The following is a 23,539-nucleotide window of genomic DNA, read 5'->3' as shown; positions in this document are numbered from 1 at the left end:
AAAAGCTCTTAAAGGGTAATCCTGGCAGCAAGTATTTCCATCCATCACCAAACTCCCTTTGGTGATTTCATTGTTTTCCACAAATGTACACAGAAGGAATTTTTGCTGCTTTGTGTCACACACTCCCACCACAATGTCAGCCTCTAATGTGCTTTCTTGGCTTGATTTTCATGTTATTTTGATGACTTGTTAAGCAGATCTGTGGATATATTGCACAAGGTAACGAACTCAGCCTGCTGCTAGCATGCTCACTACAGAATGATCTCAGCTGTAAATATTAAATGCAGAAAACATCGTCAGAGGCCCCATCTCTTTGCTGCAGAGTCCTGAACGCCATGTCATTTTTCAGTACTGCAGCTTATATAGTTGTTATACACCTCCTGTGTGAGCGATCAAACTTCAGCTGCCTCTCGAAACCTGTAGAAATGCCGGGCAATTCTGACTCTGAGATTGCCAGGACACTGACAGAGGTGTTCGCCCACTACTTTTCATTCATGTTCCTCCATTAAAAAGCAGAAACACACTAGTGACAGGCTACAGGACTGCGTCGGTTCCAAGTCTCTCTCCCATCTGCAGCTGGCTAGAAATTCTTCACACCAGCAAGGGTACAGACATGCTGCGTTATTGACATCTTCATCAAATCACCAGTAACTGCTGACAGAGCTGCCATCTATCTTCCTGCATGTGTATTTGTGAGCCACGCATTACGGCGTTAAGAATAATCCCTTGGCCTGCCTACATTATTATTCTCGTTGCACAAATGGATTTAGCACAGATAAAGCGCTGGCCCTTTGCAAGGGAGAGCTTTGCAAACAGTGCTGCTTTACAACTGTCTGATGGAAGCTCCTGAGGCAACCAGCGCTGTGGGGCCGCAGAACACTGATCCCGCCAGCCAGGAGCACGCCTGGCACCCAGCTTGTAGCCGCATCCGTTTGCTGTGCCGGCCGCTGGCACGCAGCAGGGAGCTGTGGCGCCGAGAGGTCACAAGGTGAAGCAGGAGACAGGAGCACCCTCTCCTCTCGCACCAGCCCGCCACCTCCATCTTGCCCGCGCGAGGAGCGCGACCCGCGCGCGCACCCACCTCTTTCGGCGGGAAACAGCCGCAACCGCCGGGGCGGCGCAGAGCGCATGCGCGCGCGGCGCCGGCGGGCGGGGCAACGCTCCCGCCCGAGTGCTGAGTGACGGTTGGCGGGCGCGCTGCGCGCGCGTGCGCAGCACGGGCTGGGGCCGGTTTTGGCGCCGGTAGGCCGCCCTCGCTCTGCCCCGCGTTTCCCTCCTCGCGCGGAGCTCTCGCCGGAAGCCCCGCCGGAAGTCTCGCGAGAGGCGGCGGGCGGGCGGCGGTGGCGCTGCGTGCAGCTCCGGAGGGTCTCCTCAGCCGCTCGGCTCCCCGCAGCGCCTGGGCCCTGCCGCTCGCTCGCTCCCTCCCTCCCCCGCGTCCCCTCCCGCTGCCGCCGCCGCCGCCATGTCCCGCTACCTGCGCCCCCCCAACACCTCGCTCTTCGTACGGAACGTGGCCGACGATACCCGGTGAGTGGGGGCGGGCGCCAGCGGGCGCGGGGGCTGCGCAGGCTTTGGCGGGCTCGCTAGGCCGCGCGGGCGGCCGCCGCCGGAGGGGCGCGGGGCGGCGAGCGGGACAGGCCGGCCCGCTCCCTCCCGCTTCGCCGTACCCCGACCTGCCTTCCGCGCCCTTCTCCATTTTCCTCGCCCTCCCCGCTGCTCTATTTCCCTCCTCTCCCCGAGATCGGGTCCAAAACAGCGTCTGGAGAGAACAAAGCTGGGCCGGAAGAAAGTGAAACTCCCGTCCCCGTGCTCGAGTGGATCCGGCGGGAGGGATCGCGGCGGGATCAGCCCGCCCGCCGCCGGGCCGGCTGTCTGGCGGTGCCCCTCGGCGGTGCTGAGGGGCCGGAGGTTCCACTGCGCCTTTTGAAACGCAGCGGTTGTTGCTGGGAGGGAGAAGCCGCGCTGTGGTCTGCTGCGGGTGTCCCCAGAATCCCTGGCGTGGTTGGTTCCGTTAGGATGGTAATTGCTGCCAGTTCGGGTGGAATGTTATTGCATTAATTGTTATGCACCGTGGCCTCTTATGACACTCCGCGTGGGGGGGGGGAGTCGGCTCCTTTTTCTGGGTGATAATTGTATTGTGGCAAAATTCCGTAGGGACTCAATATGTGTGTCAGCTCACTGGAATAACTCTTCCTAGTGAATTAAAAGAATTAGTGTGTGTTGCACACGTTCTTACTGCTTGGATTATTACTTTGTTTTAATGAACCGGTAGATTTCCCCATCCCTGTTCTGCAGTTTGTGTCCCTTTTGTGTTTACTATCGCTTGGGAAACGTTTATAGAGCACACGCTAGTGTAGAATGCTTATGTGAGTTAGAACACGCCCGTGTCGTTAATCACTGCAGAGGGGCACGGAAGCCCCTTGTAAAGCAGAGTTGTATAAAATCCAAGCGTGAGTTTTCTAGCTTGGTGTCCAGGCAGCTTGCACCAAAGTTGTTCTGCAGTTAACAGTAGTGTGGGCACAATGGAATGAATTAAGAACCTTGTTGTGGTCAAAAGTGTAAATAGCTTCAAGTTAATTTTCTTTCCTCTTTCCAGTCGTTTATTTTGCTGTTATTGTAACAGTTAGGGAGGACTGTTACTCCCAGACTTTTAAAACCAATGTGTGTCCTATTGAAGCTTTCACCATAAGCTTGTGATTAGATGGTACGTTCTTCTTAGAGATGGTTCCATTGTGAGATCTTGATGCTGGTTGTCCTAGCTGCCTTCTGCCGTCATACATGCTTCAGATTCTTTCCCAACGGATGAGAAAGAGAAATGAATAATAGTAACACTTTCAAACCACATAAATATGGTGTTACATAAGGTTATTGTCCTCAAGAGACACAAAAATACACATTGAGAAGCTGATGTGATTAAGAAACCTCTCTGTTGAGGTAGCTGTTTCAAGTATAGTTACAGATCTGTGGAAGAGTTTTGTGCTCTGTAAAGCCACCGCTTTGGAAAGCCTGTCCTAAGGGCATGAATGGTTGCTCACTCAAGTTTTGTTCTATTTGATGTGGTTGTAAGTATTGATTATTCTATGGGAATGAGTTTGTGTGACTGGTTTATTTCAGTGTACTGTTTCTTTGGATCTTACAGTTGCTGTTTGCATATTGCAAAATAGTTACATGTGGTACTTGGATAACAATTCTTAGGTCCTTCTCGGGTTCTGCCCACTGTTGCTAGTAATATTCTGTGTTAAATTGCCTAGTAGGTGTCACTACTTGGTTTAGGCTCATGTTTTAGAATTATGCTGAACACTGAGAATGCCAGGGGAGCTTTTAAGCATCCTCAGGCTTGAGTGTTTCACAGAAGCCTGGTGTGGTGCTTGAGAATGAACCGCCCAAAAATATTTTGCTATGGGCATCTTCTGCCAACTGCTTCCAAAAGCATGAGTGGTCATGTTGATGGTTGATTTTTATTTTTTGGTGGATGTTTTGTGTGACACCTTAAGTGGTGGAAAAAAAGACATACAAGCTATTTGATGTTCTAGGTCTGAAGACTTACGCCGTGAATTTGGTCGTTACGGACCTATAGTTGATGTATACGTTCCACTTGACTTCTACACCCGTCGTCCCAGAGGATTTGCTTATGTTCAATATCCTTTCTTCAGATGGCTGATTAGTGAGGGGTGTTGAAGTTTGAAATTCAAGTTTGTGTAAGAGGTAACAAATCTAAATGAAAAAGCAGTTTACTTTTGTGTTGTATCTAATAAGTGTCTTACTTATATTGTGGTGTTTCGTTATTTTTGAAGATTAACTTCTCTCAATTGTTCTTTGCCTTTTTGCAAAACTTAATTCCAGTAATATAAAAGCTTGCTTATGTCACTGAAATTAATACTATATAATTTAAATGAAAAATTTATCACTGACTCAAAATTGTCTAGCACGTTTTTATTATCACTGGTATGTAAGTAAACTTGTGCTTAGCAAACTGTGGCTGGTATTCATTGTTAATTTAACAAATGGAAACTGGAATCACTTGATCAAAATTGGATTGTATAAAAAATGAGGTGAACTTCTTTCTTTAATATTGTCCCCTAATTTACTGTCCTCTGTTGTTGCCTCAGAATGTAAAGCTGTACAGTATTGGCGACCCCAAAGAGAAAGCATGAAAGAACCTTTAGAGTAGAGTTCAACAATTAAGGCAAGTAGACAAGCCAAAGACCTCTTAAGGATCAGGCTTGAAGAGAAGGGAGAGTGTGGGAAAAGAAAAAATAAAGAAAAGCTGGAAGAAGGACAAGCCATAATGGGAGACAAAGCTTCGCTTTATCTACAAAAGGGGGAAAAGGTTGTTTTTCAAAGTAAAAGATAAAGCCATCTGTCATTTTTGGCCAAGCATCTCATGACAAGTCCTTCTGACAAGCACTTAAAGAGTTAAAGGTCAAGATGAAGTTGAATGGTGGCCAAGATTAAAGGAGTCATACCTGATGTATCCTACAGAGTAACAGTCTTTCTTCTGTTTGTCACGTAAGCAGTCATTTGAATGATTCTGGTTTGGTCCATTGACAAAACCTGTCATATTTCTCTCGTGAGTGCTATTGTAACTGTGGGCTTGAATGAAACTGCATTCGGTCTTGGTTTATCAAGCTGCATACCTACACTGTGGTAGCTTAGCTTCTGCGTAGGTGGTGCTGAACTGAGTTGCTACAAGGAGAAAGGCAACTCGTTCTTTCAGGTCACAAAGCTGAAGAGGGTGTATGAATGAACAGTAGTGGTCGATCTGGCAGGTTAAAATTAGCAATGCCTGTGTGATCGAGCACCTGACCCGACTGAGAGTGTAGGGGTTCTAGTGTATGCTTTTATCCCAGACTGTTGGAAGTCTGTATACACATCCATGGCATAACATAATTTAAACTGAAAATCAGTTTAGTGCAAAAAAAGGCAAGCTCTATCCCAGTTCTAAAAGGAACAGACACGTGTTAATCGTTACTGTTGGCATGCCTAACGTAATTTAAGATCCAGGGTTTAATTTTAGTCGAGTCAGTGTAGTGGAAAGAACTGAATGACCATTAACAAATGTATTTTGAAAAGGATACTGGCTTTTGTTCCTTGCATAAGTACAAGTGGGAGAAGAAACAAGTTAGAGTATTGCATAGCAACTGGTTGATGATGGATAAGTTCATGGTCATATTATGAGATTTTAATTTTATTATGGGAGTTCTCAGATAGCTGGTGGGGTAATTTTAAAAAAATGAAATAGACTAGTGTGCACTGTAGCATGAGCAAAGAAACAAAAGCCCTGCAAAATTAGAAAATAACTCTTTGCTTTAAATACCGAGTCTGTAAACTACTCAAATTCCCAAGTACCTTAACACTCACCACATTTGAAGACGTCCGCGATGCAGAAGATGCTCTCCACAACTTGGACCGAAAGTGGATCTGTGGGCGGCAAATAGAAATCCAGTTTGCACAGGGGGATCGGAAGAGTAAGTGCCTTGCATGATTTTAGCCTTAAGGTTTAGTGCTGGGTGACATGACGTGTGTTAGTAACTGTTGTGCTGGGTTCTTACTAGTACATAAATGGCATGTGGATGGTTTGCTTTTTATCCAGTAACTGTCAATGAGGCATTTTAATTTAAAACAGGTAACTAAGTGTAACGGTCACTTAACTACAATCTGATTCTTGCTGCTAGCTGACAATTCTCAAGAGCTTTCTGTGCAGCTCTACCAGGCTTTCTTTGCAGAAATGCACTGCTGAAAATTCTTCCTGTCAAAAAGAGTAGCCAGGTTTTAATGTGTTGCTGTGTTTACACTGTGTTGAAACGTGTTAGTGATTCTGTTGCCATTTCCTAGTGCAGTCCCAATTCCCAGGATTGAGGTAACATCTTTGTTTTCATTTGTCTTCAAGATAAAAGTAAATTTCAAGGTGTCTCAACAGAGAACATAAGTATTATTTTCTGAACAGATAATTGTCAAGAGATCTTGCATCTTTTCCATCTGGTACTTGTATGTGTATGAATACATATCGATAGATGCAGGTACTATATAAGAATAAAACATGCTGTTAGTAAACCTGACACACTCCTGTTGGTCTAAACCAGGACTATGATACTCATGTGCACCTTGGGAATAAAAACGCCTTAAAGATCTTTCCATTAGGCTCCTTATTTGACAGCATTACCTGTCCAGCTTTTCCTCTGACTTTTCTTTGAAGTCAATGGAAATCCTGTGCTCCAAAGGATGAGCTTCTGTTGCATTAGAAGCGTTGGGATTTCTTCTAAGCCTCTGGACAATGATTTAAGGAAATCATCCTTAGTGTTGTAAAAGAGCAGTGCAGTGCCTGTTAGTCCTGGGAGTGTTCATTACAGCAAGTGTAAACTACTATGTGTCTGAATGAGACTGGGACTTAACCTAAGGGAAAGATAGCTGTGCTGCTTAGAAAATACCTCAGGAGACTAATAAGTTCATTCACTCCTAATTGTTTTAATAACTAAGCTGCAGAGTGAATGCACATTGTTGTACTGGCAGGGGGTATGTTTAGAATCAAACTTCTCTTTGTGTGCCATCCATTGCTGCTTCTGTAGGAGCTGTCTTCTAGTCATTGAAGAAGACTGGATCAGGTACAGTGTGTGGTGCTGTGATGTCAAGAAAATGGGGGTCTAATTAATTCCCTGTTAGCTTTCACTTTTGAACGAGTTCAGGAACGTTAGAATGTTTCAGTCCTGGGGCTGGCCTGTCAAACCAATTCCCAGGTGGCCTGAAGTCACCTAAGCCAATTCTGGGTTTATAGAGCATTGGTCCTCTCTTGCCTCTCTCTACCCCCCCCGCCCTTCCCATGCCCCAAGATTTATAATGTCCACATTATAAATGCATTAACTTTTATTGGGTGGTTAAAGCAGCACAAAGCGAATGGCATGCAGCAGTCTTATCTGTCCTTTATAAGCATCTCTGCTAGGGTTGTTAATTAGGCTTTTTGCTAAATATCTAATAAACAGATTAATACATGGATTAGTAGTGCCACTAAAGGGAAAGTTTGGCATTTTTTTTAACTCAAAAATGTTAAATATATCTATCTTTTACAGCACCAAATCAAATGAAAGCCAAGGAAGGGAGAAACCTCTACAGTTCTTCTCGTTACGATGACTATGACAGATACAGACGATCTAGAAGTCGGAGTTATGAAAGGAGACGGTCTAGAAGTCGTTCTTTTGATTACAGCTATAGAAGATCCTATAGTCCCAGAAAGTAAGTGTAGTGTGTGTTTGGCTTCAACTGCATGGTGGTGTGTTGGAGGAGAAACACCCCACTGACTGTTTAATCGTTAAAATTTGGAATGATCTTTCTCTATACTCACTCTGTAATGACTTGTGGGAGTGGAGTTAGGTATCTTGCATGCTACATCAAATGCAAAGTATTGAATGAAATGATTCTGTGCTTCATTGAAGAATAACTAAAAGCAAATGCACAGCTTGAAGTAATTTATTAAGCATTTGTATGCATACACAGGTATTTGTCACCGTTTACTTTTTCTGATGTACCTTTTTAGCAGTAGACCTACTGGAAGACCTCGTCGTAGCAGAAGCCATTCGGACAATGATAGGTAAAACACTTTTTACATCCTTTAAAATGAAAACTAGATGACTGTATTCCTTTAACTGTAGGTTTATAAAAAAAGTTTCTCCTGCAAAAAAACGGTAAACAATTTTTAATGTTCTAGATGTCTAAGAATAGTGTTTTTACATTCAAATCTCCTCTCTCCCCTTTATTCTGATAGGTTCAAACACCGCAATCGATCTTTTTCAAGATCTAAGTCCAATTCAAGATCACGATCCAAGTCACAGCCCAAGAAAGAAATGAAGGCTAAATCACGGTCTAGGTCTGCATCTCACACCAAATCTAGAGGCACCTCTAAAACAGATTCTAAAACACACTATAAGTCCAGCTCAAGATATGAAAAGGAGTCGAGAAAAAAAGAACCCGCTAGATCCAAATCACAGTCAAGATCACATTCTAGATCTAGGTCAAAATCCAGATCAAGGTCATGGACTAGTCCCAAGTCCAGTGGCCACTAACAGTGTATCCATGTTGTTTTTAGGCATGTAAGATTCATTTACACACAGTTCAGTTTACTTAAATTATCAGGAATATGATGTTGCAACAGTGCTAAACAATATTTTCTTTGTCAGTTTTCCCTGTAGCCAACAATGGTTAAAATCAAAGCAGTGTTGAGAAGCCACTGAGAGAGAGAGAGAGAAAGAGAGAGAGAGAGAGGATGTTCACATGGTTAAATGTCATGGGCAGCTACTGATTTGGTTGTGGTGTCTCTATGTATATTTTTGTAAAGATTTGCATTTTTAATGCTTAGATATTGGTGATGACTTGATTGATCGTAAACTTGCAACATTGTCCTATTAAAAATGTCAAACCCGTAGAGAAATTGGTACCGGTTTGTGCTGACCAGTTCAAGCCACTGTTTAACTGGTTCCGTTCCGCTAAGCGTTGTGATACGAACGGAAAACTGGACAGCTGTAGTGCAACACTGACTGCTGTGAAAATCAGACTGGGAATCGGATGTTTCCTTGCTCAGAGGCAGGTTTCTGTGTTCTCCATGCCCGCTGACACAGTAGGTTGGTAAATGGAGCGCTGTGGAGGGAGATTGCTGTGATTTCTCTTTGACCCTGCCATCTGAGGGATGGTACTAACAGTGCATGTGCGACCTGGGGAGAGAGTCGGTCTCGGAAGCTCATTCGGAGACTGGGCAGTGTCGTGACTTGTCAGGATAGAGGCTTCGCAGCTTTTGACCTGGCTGCTAGTACTCAGTGTGTGAGGAAAAAACAAACCACCTTGAAAAGGAAAATTAATTTCAGATTTCAGCATATGGCAGAGCGACTAAATATTAGGTTGTGTGTACATTTTATGCAGTTTTTGTATCTATTCTAAATTTTAGTGAGCAGTTAACCATGAAATTGCTTAGTTTTCCTGCTGTTAGATACAAGTAGATTGTTTCGAGTTGTGTGTGTACAGTATATAAGAACTAAACTTTTATGCCAATGACTCCTGTGGTTAGTTGGTGTATTCATAGGTATAAAACTGTAGCCATCTCTCTTCTTGAGTAACAAAGGCTTGCTTTTACACATCAAAAAGTATTTGGTCCAGCAAGTCTGAATCACTTCTTCCTCAGACCGGGTAGTGGTTTGGTTACAAGACTTCATTTTACTTAAGAACAAATGTTTGAAGTTGGATATGAACAAGAGCTGCATCTCTAGTTATTTAGTTTATCACTAATACACTATATTTAGTAAATTGAATGTGAAAAATAAAACCAGTGTGTAATCTTACCAGTATTTCTCTAGAAGGCAAGATACTTCTGTTATGAAAATGGCTTTTGGCATTGGGTTTCTTTTCCTATTACCTTCAAAAGCCAGCAGCAAACACCTAGTGTTCCTCACTGTCTTACATACATAGGTGCATATGAAGACATTGCTTTCCAAAAAGTTCCTTTTTAGAGAAATGTTTTAGGTTGGGGTTGTAGTGTTTTCAGCAGGGCCTTTGAAGAAATGCAGATGGCTTTTAAATATTGGCAGTGGAACGTGCTTTAGGGGGTTGATTCTAGAGTCTTTGTACATTTGATAGTATTTCTAACTCTTTTCTTTACTGTTTGCAGTTAATGTTCATGTTCTGCTATGCAATCATTTATATGCACGTTCCTTTAATTTTGTAGACTTTCCTGGATGTATAGTTTAAAACAGCAAAAAAAGTCTATTTAAAACTTGTAGCAGTAGCGTGCAGCTCTAGCAGAGGAAAGTTGTGGGATTAAACTTTGTATTTCCTTTCTTATAGAGGCTTCTAAAAAGGTATTTTTATATGTTCTTTTTAACAAATATTGTGTACTACCTTTAAAACATCAATGTTTTGATCAAAGTAACTAAAGACCCAGCTTATTTTCTGCTTGCTGTAAATTTAGCAAACATGCTGTAATAAAAAAATGAAGGAAATACTGATCCACTGGAATTATTGTAGCTTTAGAATTTGACTCCAGAGCATGGATAGGAGTAGAGCTACGCATCCCTTACGGAGTGAAATCCTTACTATGGTATTTCAGTAAGGTCAGGAGTTTATCGCTTAGTGTCTGAATTAATACCATTTCACCTTTTTAAAGGGGTACTAGACATTACAATAAGAATGAGAAGCATATGTTTTAGTTTAATATTGGCACTTTTTTCCATTAACTTTCATTACTGCTGGGTGGAGCTCCCTGTGGTTATAATTCAGATGGTATTAGCCAGGTCACAAGCTACTTAAAATCTGCAATTCAAGATTCACCTAGATCAAAATTTCTATTATCACCTATCGATTTAGAATTCTTCCATATTAATTACTGTGCCAGGGGTGGTTCCCTGGCAGGTGGCACAACTCTGCTGGTGAGGGTTGGAATTTGAGCTGCCTCTGGCACTTGTGGTATTCACAACTGATTCCTCTTATGCCACCACTGAAGAGAAACAACTCTGAGAAGCACTTAATTGCTTTGGTAGAGCCCCTTGTGCACTTTAGTTGAGCTGTGATGATCTTGTGCTGTCCCTAAAATCAGTGGAAAAGCTTCCTCCCCCTCATCTTCCTTAAACATATAGAGCCTTCAACACTAAAATCTGACTTAAACATGGCCCTGAGCAGGTTCTGCTGTTGTCAGCAGCCTGCAAGGGAGTGAATGCTGCACTTGCTGCCCAGTGAGTCCAGCCAGAATTCCAGCTGGATGGGTGGGAAGGAGGAGGGAGAAATCTGTGTCCAGGCTGCAGGTCTCAGAGTAACAGTAACCGTGACTGTGTTGCCCGCGTGTCGGTTTATTGTGTGCCTCGCCGGTTGTGTATAGCAGAGTTTAATTCTATTTTTGCTTTGAAAATCCAGTTCATTGCAAGTGTCATGTAGTCTCTGACAGTTCTGATGGTTCTTTCTTTCTCTCCCAGAGGTAGGACTAAACTTTGACTTGACTTGTGTATATGAACAAGCCAGAAAAAGCCGAACACAAACCCACGATGTTTCAAGAGTGCATGAATAAAGATGTTGTCCTAGTTCTTGCTCCCATGGAAAAATTGTGAAGAAGCTGTTCTGTGGGCCTTTCAGTTGGGGACGAGTTAGCAGGATGTGGCCAATAAAGGGCAGGGAATGTTTACGCCCATCTAGGTGACATCTCCCTCCCTTGGTGCAGGTATCCTAGTCCTGCTCTTTAAAAAAAAAATACAAACCACAAAAAACCAAACAAAAAAAACCCACACAAGAGCAGTAGCCTGTCTTGTGCAAGCTACCTGCAGGTTATGCACAGCTGGAATGCAAGAACAGATGCAGGCTACAAAAGATCATGTGTAGGCATCTTTCTTTTGGAGTCTCAAGAACAGTGGGAATTATGGGGTGTTTTTTTTTCTGTGGTAGATTTTGTCATTCCTGCAAAATTTGTAGAATTGAAGTAGCATGTTTAAAAAAACTAATAAATCTGCTGAAAGTAATGGCTGTGCTCCAAAGTATCTGCAGCGTGCTCTCGATTGATCTCAGCAGTTGCAGAAGGCTCTATTGGAACGTCTTTTTCACCGCAAGTCCATGCACCCACCTGACGAGTCAAAAAATGAACTTTAGTGCTTAATTAGCTGGGTGTTTAAATTAGGGGCTGCCAAGACCAGTCTCTGGAAACTACGTGTTATCCTTTCGATGTCTTTTGAAGATGTAAATGTACAGTATAATGGCTGTATTCAAAGTGGGAATTTCCAATTTCAATGTTGGTTTGAGCTCTCCTTGGAAAGAGATGCCTTTTTTTTTCCCCTCCTGTTTAGTCTGGGGTAACAGCTGGAGCTCTGCCCAGAGCGGGGCAGTCGGACTGACCTACAGCCCAGCACTGCTGCTTGAGGCTTTGGCAGGGATGTTGCAGATGAACCTTTTGCAATACAAAGGGATAAATATACACATTTTTAGGATATAATCACCCATTAATAATTGCTGGGCTGGTTTTTTTTTTTTTCATTTATCTTGTAACTTGCTTAAAAAGTCTGTAGTCCATTGCTATAATACTTGTCTGAAGATGCTCTTACTGGTGAGACTATTCTAGGAAGGGAAGACTATGTACCCTGTAGTGTGTTTGATCAGAAGATGCTGATGTTTTATTCATACACATCCTTCTTGCGTTTTGTGTTCCATCTGTGCAAATAACCCTGTGAATTGGGAATAAAATGTACACGTTTTGACTATAACTCGAGAGCACCTTCTGCCTTACTTCCCAGCGCCAAGCACCCGGCTACCACCACGTTCCCTCTAGCCCTGAGCGGGGTCAGAGTGCTCCTGGGCCCGAGCTTGCAGGCCTGGCTTTGCTGGGCAGGGCCCTGGGCCAGGCTTAGTTGTGTCTGTGTTAGCACTGAGTGTCGAGCCTCTGTAGTCAGATGAGGGGCAAGGCAGGAACAAGAGGGGCTGTAGTTGACGAAATAAATAGAAAACAGATGCTTTTAGGGGGTAAAAAGTTGAGTTTATTTGAAATTTTGTTTCAAATTTGGACAAAGTATACTAATATACCATTAGTAACTGCAATTTGAAGCCACATATACATGATTTTAAGGGGATACAGCTCATAGGCTGGCTAAAAGGTCCAGGTCCCAAAGTCCAAAGGTTAAAGACTGCCAATTCCTTCTTGCTTGGAGCAAGACATTTGTCAACATTGAACCAGCTGCTGCTGTGCTCTGTCCATACACAAGGACATCCCAAACAACACTGCCCCAGTTGAAGCCCTTCCTTAGGCAACAGCCCTGGATTCTGTTGTCTCACTTCAGTTATTTCCAGCTTGGGATCACCTGAAGTGACGGCACCACAACCCTGTGCTGGGAAGGGCCCAGCCCTGTGTTAAGTATGTACTGGGAGAGCTGGGTTTGTTCCACCTACACTGTCACAGCAGTTCCATTTCAGCCACTGGCATTCCTGGTGAACACCTTCCCTCACCATTTAACATGCTCCTATACATTCCCAACAGAGGGATATTCATTTCAGCAGGGTTTTTTTTTTTCTTTTTTTTTATTTTTTTGTATTTTTTTTAAATTTCCTTAAAAAAAATCTAAATAAGCTTCTTTTGCACTGAGTTTACTTTAAAAATGAGCTCACAACCAGCAAAACGTGCATATTCACTGTACGTTAAGTGCAAGGGCACAGCCACAAATGTCTTTTTTTTTTAAACAAAATATCTGTTTTTAAATCAGGCCATGTACTCCACATGGACATCTTACATTCAGCAGTTTTGTACTAAAAATACTTCTGTCCGGGAAAGCCCAGCATGAATTTACATATGCTACAAAGTTTTACACTTATTTACATGGCTCTGTCTCCCCTCTGAAAACACTTAATACCTGCCACGAGCGAGCAGTTACTACAGGGTAACTAGTTAAGAGCAGCCTAAGGAACTACTACGCCTTTTCAAACTTTACACTGATCCAAAGGTGTGTTTGAGAACTCGGTGCAGTCAGAACACAAAGGGGTGGGTGGGGTGGGAGGTTCTTTTACATTTTCCCCCAGTTCTGGCAGTCCTCTGGCACTGCCGTGTCACCGGTTGGCACAGTCGGGAGCCCAGTGTGCTCCTCCCGACTCTCCAAAGCACGTCAGCTCTGCAGTTTCTATTTACTTAGCATTCTACAGGAGTGTGAGGCAGCAAGTCCCTGACTAAAGCTTTCAGTGCATTCCTTTGCAGTTAATGCCACAGTAAGGGAAGTCAAAGCCAAAGGTTTGAACACCACACCAGAAAGTACTAACAATTCCAACTTTCAGACAGTCCCACTGACTCTTACAACATACAGAGTAAGTGGCGACTGTTCAGCATTTGATTAGAGTGATTACAGAGAGAAAGGAACCTACTTCACAGTGAACACAGCACGTCATTTTTTGAGGTAAATAGTCAGGGGAATGTAAACTTCCACCCCTCTCTCCCAAGTGACCGACAACGTGCAGCAAGAACACCTAGTTCTGCACACCCGTGCATCTGGGGTTAGAACAACAGCTCTCAAATATGAAACCCTGTAAGTAACTACAAAGTATGGAAATCTCTCAAGCCTGGACTTTTAGTAATGTTTTAAGCTGAAATGTCATTATTTCTTTATCAGAAGGTTTAAAAGAAACGGGTACCCAGTGGCTCGGTGGCTTAGGAAGAACACTTGGTGAGGGCGGCTCACTGAACTTTGCTCCAGCATAGTTCTGATTGGTCTGAGGTGTGAAGAACAGGTTGCGGTTCGATAGTGTAGGACTCCAATGCTGATTGTTGGGGAAATGAACGTTGTTCTTTCCCCCTTTCTGCATGGCCTGCCATGCACCAGGTGATGAGTTGCATCCATGTCCTCTTTCTTTCTTCATATAGGTCTTCATCTGCGAATTCTGGTCTTTATTCTTCTGCCTGTTTTTAAGTTGTTGATGGTTCTTGGTGGTATTTCTAGGTTGGGGAACTGGTATGTTGTATCTTTCTCCACCACCCATCTTCAACTTAAATGTCACCTGTAGAAACAGGGAAGAGTCAGTGGAGTTCACGTTGCTATTTGATTTTATACCAGAAAACATTAACCCAAATTTCTCTCAATTGAAAGTGGGGGGTTTTCTCCTTTAGGGACACCACCTCAGCAGTGCCTGAGAACTCGCTGACTCGCTCGCACACACTGGATTATAACCCAGAGTTATTTGGGGAGATTAACAACTCTGCCAGGGCTTAACCCTTCCACTTCGGGCTGGGCAGCACGTCACAGACCAGCCCATCCCTCGGGAACCCTGCCCTGCCCCCTGTGCAGTCACACCCAGCCAGGGAAGCGCTGGGCCCTCCAGGCAGCCCAGCTGCCCTATCCACCGTTTTTCTCCTCAGCAAGAGGAAAGACGTGTTCCTCACACACCACACTGCCACGTTTAAGGTGTGTTTAATCCTAAAGACACTTAAGCCAAGCTTGTTACACCTAAAAGTATGGGCAAAATTTGCACTGATAAAGCCACTCCTTAGTCTTTCCAAGTCCAAGAACTACTCCAATACACCCAAAGTGAACTGAAAACCCACCATTTGTAACTGGCCTCCCAAAGCAGACAGACAGACACTATCGGACGGTACTTGGCACCTTCGTGCTGACTCTCCTACCATTTCCTGTTCCCCTCCCACCCCACTTACCTTTCAGTTGTCTTCTCAGATTCCACACTCTCCAACTCTTGTCCCCTTTCTTGCTTCCAAGCCTGAAAGAGTAGGTGCTGCCTCTTGCTGGACTCCTTCCTTTGGCTAGGAATGGAAGTTTTCATGGGCTGATCTGCTGTATTCAGCCGGGTAGCCGAGCCCAACATCGGATTCTCGGCAGAGAAGCTCCAAGGGAGAAGTCCCACTGCAAAAAGGAGAATGGAGTTTAAGGGAACAGCTGTTTCCCTTTCAAATTTGGGAAAAGCAAAATTTTAAAAACCCACTAAAATAATTCACAGACTTCACGAAGTCAGTTGTGTCTCTTATTTCTAAAAGAAGACCATATACTTCAAACTAAAGAAACCAAACCCCAAACGACCCGGCAGTATTCAGCTATTTGCATAAACGTCACGATCGTACTCTGCATTTCACAAAGCATTTGTATTGCGCTCTCCCACATACGCGCCTTAAGTATTTTAATAGGCAAGCAGGATCCTTATCTTTTGAGGGGTTCGGGGTGTCAAATACAACGGAAAACACTTTGGGATGAACTCCCGGGCAACTGGAGCGTCAATTCCCGTCCTGAGCAGACACACCCGTCCCAGAAAAGCCTCCCCGAGCGCACTCACCCAGTCCTCCGTCCCCAACACTAAGAGGAAACCAATCGCACGCCAAACTAAGCTGTCAATTGTTTCTTTCCCCTTCCTGACCAAAGTAATTCCGTATCAACTCTTCCAACGACTCCCTGCTCAGCCCGCGGCTCATCCTCTGCTGACGTTTCGATTTTAATCTTCACGCGCTGCGGTCTGCTCGCCCCCCCCAGCCGATGCGGCACCGCTCAGGCACCAGCACCCCACGTCTCTCTCCCCAAAGCTCCGGGAAGAGCCGTCCGGTTTCACCGCCAACTGTCGCTTTGCTGCGACTGAGTCTGAAGGCCGGGGTAGCGCCACCAGCAGAATCCGAGCCCTCTGCCCCCCCGCAGAGCCCCTCACAGGGCCGGCTCTTGCCAGAGCTCCGTCCGTGCGTCTCCGACCGTCCTCCCTTCTAATGTCACCCACGCGCCCCGGTCCCTCGTCCCCGCGGGGAGCCGGGAGCCCCGTCCCCGCTCCCCCAACAATGGATCCACCCAGCGAACACAACATGGCGGCGGCAGCGCCCGGCGCTTCCCACACCGCTTCTCCCTTACCGACTTCTGTCCGTCTCGCTCGCCCAAAGCACAGGAACGCACGCACGGGCCCGTAGGAACCGCCCCCGCTGCTGCTCCGCCGTCACGCTGCGACACCCCCCCCCCCGGCAAAGCGCAACCCAAACCGCCTCGCCAACACCGGCCGCTACCCCTCTCTCTCCCACACAAAATGGCGGCCGTTTCCCTACGTCGTATAATACCTTCGCCCTCCTCCCCTCCCCGAGCACCCTGCTCCAGCCAATAGGAGCGCTCTGCCTGCTCTCTCCACCAATGCCAACCAAGCCCCGCCTGTTGCCGGGAGGGGACGGGCAGATGACCGCTGCGGGCGGGGCGGCCATTTGAATCGCCTCAGCGCAGGGCAGCTCGGGAGCGCTGCCACCGCGGCCCTTTGTCCGAGACGGGCCCCTCCGCTGGGCAGCGCCTGCGGCGCGGTCCGAGGCTGCCCCCCGCGGCTTCCCCCCGACGGCGTCTCCCCCTCCCCCGCTCCGCCACGCAGCCAGCTTCCCTCCTCCGCCTTCCCTCAGGAATTAGCCCCACAAAAGGTGGGGGGTGGCCGCGCCAGCTGCTGCTCGGGGCTTCAAAGCGGTGAAAGAATGAAAAAAAACAGAGAAAAAGCCCTCCCCGCAGCTGCGAGAGGGACCGCGGGGCTCACGCGGCAGCGAACAAAGAGCAAAACCCAGCCCCGCGGAGCTGCCCCGGCTCCCGGGCCGCCAGAGGCGGCACCGCCGAATGAGCCCGCACCCCACCCCCCCCCCCCCCCCGCATTTATTCACAGAGTTTGTAAAATTTAAGTGACTTAAGAATGATTCGGAGGAATTTTCGATGTCGAAACGCGAGGAAAAGCCCCCCCCGTTTGAACCTCCTGTTTGGGGAAGGGATCCAGAGCCTCAAGGGACCGTTGACACAAAGCGCGGGAGATGCGGCCTGGGGGAGATCCCCTGACCACCAGGAGCCTGCACACCCCTCCCCGGCCAGCGCCGACGGGCCGGTCAAGAACCATACAGAACCATACGCTGCATTAAAGACCAAAAAGAGAACTGGAAACTCCAGGAGTGTCTAATTCCCACTAACCAACGCTGAGGGGGGAAAAAAAAGCACTTAAAACCCCATGAACAATGCTTGAAGACATGGTCTAGGGGTGGACTAGGCAGGGTTAGGCCGTGATCTTAAAGGTCTCTTCCAGCCTAAGCGATTTTATGATTCTGACATTCAAGTTTGTATAGAGAGGTGCCTTGGAGAGTTCATTTTTACCTATGGAATGAAAAAAAAATATTACTCTTCCCTCCTTTATCTATAATCATTTGAAATGGAGCCAGTTTCTGGCTTCACAGGGCTCCGAGGGAGGCACTGGGGCCCTCAGCCCCTAACAGGACAAAGCTGCCCAAAGAGAAGCTGCATCTTTAAGCCGTTTGTGTTTCATTATGCAGTGTTACTGAAAAAACACCGGGCTATAATGTTTTAATATACAAAGTGTGTTGACATAACCAATGCCCAGACCTTTGTTCCTGCTCTTTATTGTATGTTTGCACAGAGATGAATTTGTTTTCCTCCCTTTTCTCTGTATTCTTGGCACTTGGTGGTACAGCTAAGGTACTTTTAGTAGCTTTCATTTAGATAGAAGACAACAGTATCTCTGTAACCCCCACCTATACACTTAAAAGTCTACCAATGATCGCAAATAACTATCCTATAATACACACAAACAGGTTTTTGCTTGGGTTTATCTTTAGCATGTTTATACCTGCTAAATCACTGTTTCAGGTGAGGGTGTAGATGGTTTTAAGTCAGGACATGTCACTGAGACTTAGAAAGAGCATTTTACAGTCTGCAAACACGCTCGCTTGTCTGGAGAGCAGAACAGCCAAGTACTTTTCCATTCAGATCAAGGACAATGAGGTCTGGCAGGTTTTAATCATTATCTTTCAGATGTTTCAAAAAAACATCTTGTTTTTCAGATTCAGTTTTGGGGTCAGGCTGACATTTCGCCAGAGGGGAGCAGGAAATATCAGTGATAAATGAGTCCTGTAGCACAGAAACTATTTCTGAAACACACCAGGAAAACAGTTGAACCCTCCAGTAAGTTGTGCTGTTCACAGCTCAAGCAGGAATGCAAGGGTCTGTTTTTAAATCAAAAGGGCAGGCAGGCCAGAAGCTCCAACACACCACGATGCCCAACTTGCAAGTGAGGAGAAAATTACTCATGCTTTACACTTCAGCTGCTAAAACCTTGGGCAGGTTTCCACTGCTGCAGTGGAAGAAGCGATGGAGCTCCCAGAGCTGTGGTAAGGCTGTGTTCAGCTCGGTTGCTCATGGGCTGCAGGGTGATGCCAGCTGCTTGAGGAGCAGCTTGTCCCCAGCACTCACACCACGCAGCCTCCCCCTGCCAGAGACACGGTCCAGCCCCTGCACTGTGCTGCCTGAACCTGCTGCACATCACCACGTGCTGACAGACCCCACTGCGCCTTTGCCACGTGGTCTTACATCCAACTCTACACTGCACAAGTGTCCACTCAGTCTGAGTGATTCCATTTCCTCCAGGTAAAACCAAGGCCAACTGAGCCACCAAGTTTCCTCGTGTTCCCAGGGAGCCAGTTTTGTCACCAGAATCTACACGACTCACCCTCCTCTTCACACCTCTGCTGCCACACTGACACAACTCCAGGTTCTCCCTAACCACTACTGTTTTCTGTCCAGCATCTCCGTTCCCTCTTGACACAAGTGTTAATACCAGCCTAAGGGAAGCAGCTCCATCTGTGCTGACACTGCAGCGACTAGCAACACGCACAGAAGTTCCAGTGAAGACACAGTCCCCAGAGCTTCATCAGCCCCAGAGTGAAACACTTCAGCTGTGACCGAGCTGGCTCTCACAATGCACATACTCCTGCCAGAGCCCGTCAGTGGAGCCACCCACTCCTGGATGCTGCAGGAAGTCAGCAGCACAGATGAATCATTTCTAAGTCAATAGTGAACCGTCACCCCAGTTTTGTTCTGCTGGTGACGAGAGCTTTGTCATCCTCGGGCTTTGCAGCCATAAAAAGTAAACGCCTTGGGGTTACTAAGAATCCCATGACACACTTAAAACACATTTCCAGAGTCAAACATTAACCAGGGTAACAGTCTACCCAAGTGTTCCTCCTGCAGGAAGTGCATCGAGTTCCTATTTTCTCCAAACACATTAGGGTCTGGGGTATGCAGTACTGTTTGGAACACCCTTTATTCTCTTTGGCAGACAACCCTTGTTTTCACAGTCGAAGCTCAGGAAGCCCACAGCAGCTATCTACAGGATCTAGGTGGTTATTTTAATCTTTCCAGAGTAAATAGAGAAGAGGTACAAGGCAAGCACCCCAACAAGTCAAGAAAAATATGTACTTTAATTGCTTAAAGCTCCATATAAGTTTGTTGTTACATAAAGCAGAGGCAGGATATATAAAGGTGTGTTCTGTACAAGCTGCAGATCTGAATTAAATTGGTGTCCATCAGAACCTGAGCTGCAGTCTCCAGAGTGAGCTTCCTCCTCTACACTGCTGAAACCAGTGACGTGCTCAGGAGCATCGCTGAGAACAGCTCTCCTTTGTGAGACCACAGCTCACACGTTTGTACACACACGTACACAGGACACCACAAACTCACCAGCGAGAGTGAAGCCACTGTGGGGGCACAGAGCTCATCCAAGACCTGTGGTCTCATCCCTGACCCTCCTGGCCCAGGGGGGGTTAAAGGGCCAAAGCAGCTGCCCTGAAGCTGATGCCTGAACTCTGTAAATAAAAGCACATCCAGGTGTGACTCCCGAGTCACACCTTGTAGGCTTCCTGCTTGAACCCCAGCCAGCCCTGCGTCACAGAAGCCTGCAGGAACCTTCAGCCCATTTAAATCAGTAAGCCTGGCTTGAATCCTATCAACAGGAAGAACACCCTCCTCACACACAAGCAGAGTGTTCTCCAGCGAGACTGCTCACCCAGGGCACAGGCACTGTGCAGGGACAGAGGGCACACTCACCCCACGAGCCACGTCACCTACCTGAGCTCTGCTATGCAGAAGAAAACAAGCGTGTTTTTCCCTGTGTGTTTCCTCAAGAAGTGCAGTTATCAAATCACCCCATGGCTCTGATTCACACCTTGTTGACACAGGCTTCAGCCCTGCCCAGGTCACTCAGTTCACAGATTCAGTAGGGGTAGGAAGGGACCTCCAGAGCCCATGGGGTCCAACCCCCTGCCAAAGCAGGGTCCCTAGGACAGGGGCTGGAATCTCTCCAGAGAAGGAGACTCCACACCCCCTGGGCAGCCTGTCCCAGGGCTCCCTCACCCTCACTGGGAAGAGGTTCTTCCCCACATTGGTGGGGAACTCCCTGTGCTCCAACTTGAGCCCATCACCCCTTGTCCTGTCCCCACAGACACTGAGAAGAGGCTGCCCATGGCCCCTGGGTCCCACCCTTCAGATACTGATAACCACTGATCAGATCCCCTCTCAGGCTTCTTCTCTCCAGGCTGAACAGCCCCAGGTCACTCAGCCTTTCCCCATAGGGGAGATGCTCCAGGCCTTTAATCATCTCTGTGGCCTCCACTGGACTCTTTCCAAGAGATCCCCAGCTTTTTCCTATCAGGATTTTCAAATGCCATCCCAGCACACCCCAAAGTCAGAGAGATACCAGCAAGTCATGGCACTCCCACAAAGCTTAGCTACACTTTCTGCAAGCACTGGTGACTAAGCACCGCATCACATGAGCTGTGTCCTAACAGACCCCAGGGGCTGTTCCCCACAGCTCTGGACACAGAAACTACTAGTGAGGAAGCCCAAGCTCACAAGCCCTTTTCCCCACAGCCTGCACAGGTCCTCTTTAAGCCTTCCCTCCAGCATGCTGCAGGACCAGCCCTGACAGCTCAGAGACACAAGCCTAGCAAGCTGGGGCACCCACCAGCCCAACACCGCTGCAGCCTGAGCTAGTACCTGTGTGAGGGCTGCAGGGAAAGCAGCCCCTCCAAGGTCACCTCTCCACCTCACCCATCCTGCTCAGCCCCACTGAGCTCTGCCATAGCTACCAGCAGCAAGGCCAGAAACACAAGCTGCTGCTGACATTGACCTAAAATGCTCAACAGGACCCAGCACTGCTATTTACACAGCTCAGCTCCACCTGAGTGTTCTTCTGGTTTAAATACCATTAAATCAGGTGTGCAGAACCCAGGCAGCCCCACCCAGTTGGGGTGGGGGGTGAGGGGCATTTAACGCCCACCTGGCCAAGACAGTCTCTTAGAGCCCCTTTTAGTAGTGCTCTGTCAGCTCCCAGGAATTAGGAGCTGGTTGTACTTCTGCTTGGGGCCAGCAGGCAAAAGCAGAACTGGATCTTTATGGGAACGTGAAGCTGCTATTGATCCCAGCTGCTGGGCCCAGGCACGGGGGACACAGCAGCGTGATTCACAGCTGGTAGCTGCAGCTGATACCCAGGGGGAAACACCCAAACTGGAGGGGAACAAAAAGCCCTTCAGTTGCAGAAGTCAGCCTTTACCAGCCTGCTTTGATGCTGGTGTGACTACTTTGCTATAAAGAGTATCCAGAAATTAAATTAGAAGCTTCCAGCTGCTGTGCTGCAGTAGTTATGCTTGTTTCTTACACCATGAGCTCCTTTACTAGAACATTTAGAGGACATTGGGGTCTGTATTTTGGGGGTTACTGCTGGATGTGAAGCTGTGATGGAGTGAGGGGTGGTTGGAGGCTGAGTGTTGCTTTTCTAAATCAGGATTAGACCCTAGAAGTGTCTTTCTCGTTTTCATACTTCACAGTCTCATTCTTTTTCTGCACAAGAAAATTTGCCTGTTCATGGGAACTGAAATGGTGTTATTTTTTGAGACCGAGCTGATAACCTGCCTCTTCTCCCTTGTTTACACAGCAGTACGTGATGCCTTTATCTTCATTGTGGTTTCTGCACATGAGATCCACAAAGGGGCCTTCAAAAGCACCCAGCCCTGAGCAGCACTGAAAGGGTCACGCAGGTCCCAGTGCCGCAGGCAGTGGAGAACCCCCTTTTCCCAACTGGGGGCCAAGAGGAAGTGCTGTGTTCCCAGTTCTGCTTGTTTCTCAGGCGTCCGGAGCTCGATGTCCCCACGAGTCTGTGGGCTCCCCTGGAGAGGGCAGCCGAGCATTGCTGAACGGCTCAGCGCTGGGAAACTCCCGACCCACCAGCGGTGGAAATACGCGAAGCAAACGTTTGGAGAGCGGGAGATGTACCTGCTAGTCAAACCCATCCCAGATCCACCTAATGGGAGGACGGGGATCCAGGCAGGAGGGGAGGCTGAGGTCCCGCTTGGGAGAGGGGAGGAGGCTGCGGCTGCTCTGTAGGAGCAGGACCAGGGTGCGTTTGAGGGCTGAGGAGAGCCTCTTTCCTTTGCAGCCAGCACTGTGTGTGCTCCCCACTACAGTTCGTGTGGTCTTTACCCAACCATAACGTGTCCAATTCCTTTAGGATTGGGGGTGAACTTGCCTGTATCCATCAGCACGGAGCCTTGAGCAACAGGCAGTGGACTGCCCGGTGCTGTGGTGTCCCTGCCAGATGTCCCCACTGCCCGGCAGCAGCAGCACAACCTGCAAAAAGCCAGCTGCAGGCTGCTGCTGCCGAGCAGGGGGAGAAGTGGTTAGCTGCAAGGGCAGATGAGAGCAGGTAAGGCAGAGACCGCAGGGGTATGACTCTAGCTTGAGACCCCAAGCCATTTCCTTTCCTGTCTGCTCACTAAATCACCTTTCTCTTCTGGCATTGGCTGAGCACATCTGTGTGCAGAGAAGTGCCTCACCCACTTTTGGGGGCACAGACAGGTGGGGTTCTTGCTGTTCATGGTGCCAGGCATGATGGCACAACTAGCTGAGCTTGCCCTTAAACCCACAGACAGCCAAGTATATCCAGATTTTTCCATGTCTGCCTTTAGCTCTTTTCCTTCCCCTCCTCTTCCCCAGAGAAATCAGGGAGAGATCCTCAGTGTCTCTTGCCTCGAATACTTGGGGGTACGTAGAGGAGCCAGAGGGACTGAGCAAATTATTTCAGTGAGTCGGAAGGTTGGGGTGGTTGTAAGATGTGGCACTAGCAGTCAGAAGCAGAACCCAAAGCGCAGAGGGGAAGTGGGGAAGGAAAGAAAACCCGGCACGCGTTCCCCAAAAGTATGCGAAAGAGAGCAAGAAACCAGAGGAGAGATTTGCACTGATGGAGTTCCAGCCAGGGAGAATAAAACAGAATG

General features: G+C 47.2%; 2 protein-coding genes across 7 annotated transcripts; one reads left to right on the top strand and one right to left on the bottom strand.

Annotated features, from left to right (window-relative positions):
* The first annotated feature begins 1,352 nt into the window (after positions 1-1,352).
* SRSF10 (serine and arginine rich splicing factor 10) lies at positions 1,353-12,209 on the top strand. Of its 5 annotated transcripts, XM_084274418.1 has the most exons (7): positions 1,353-1,527; positions 3,534-3,640; positions 5,367-5,468; positions 7,065-7,227; positions 7,529-7,582; positions 7,757-7,858; positions 10,944-12,209. In XM_084274418.1, the coding sequence occupies exons 1-7, from the start codon at positions 1,463-1,465 to the stop codon at positions 10,960-10,962; spliced, it is 612 nt and encodes a 203-aa protein (XP_084130544.1). In that variant the 5' UTR covers positions 1,353-1,462; the 3' UTR covers positions 10,963-12,209. The 5 variants fall into 5 exon arrangements, with proteins under 5 accessions (XP_084130544.1, XP_084130546.1, XP_084130545.1 ...); XM_084274420.1 differs by lacking the exon at positions 7,757-7,858 and having other exon boundaries at positions 7,532-7,582; XM_084274419.1 differs by lacking the exon at positions 7,757-7,858.
* Positions 12,210-12,468: 259 nt separating this feature from the next.
* On the bottom strand, positions 12,469-16,416 carry PNRC2 (proline rich nuclear receptor coactivator 2). Of its 2 annotated transcripts, XM_084274414.1 has the most exons (3): positions 16,323-16,416; positions 15,137-15,341; positions 12,469-14,484 (listed from the first exon to the last, which is right to left on the bottom strand). In XM_084274414.1, exon 3 carries the CDS (start codon positions 14,464-14,466, stop codon positions 14,044-14,046), a length of 423 nt encoding a protein of 140 aa, XP_084130540.1. In that variant the 5' UTR covers positions 14,467-14,484; positions 15,137-15,341; positions 16,323-16,416; the 3' UTR covers positions 12,469-14,043. The 2 variants fall into 2 exon arrangements, with proteins under 2 accessions (XP_084130540.1, XP_084130541.1); XM_084274415.1 differs by lacking the exon at positions 16,323-16,416 and having other exon boundaries at positions 15,137-15,825.
* Positions 16,417-23,539: the final 7,123 nt, after the last annotated feature.

This window comes from Gallinula chloropus, assembly GCF_964237585.1.
Source record: "Gallinula chloropus genome assembly, chromosome: 22".
NCBI lineage: Eukaryota > Metazoa > Chordata > Aves > Gruiformes > Rallidae > Gallinula > Gallinula chloropus.
Note: the sequence above shows the minus strand (reverse complement) of the source record. Positions and strands in the feature narration are given on the sequence as shown.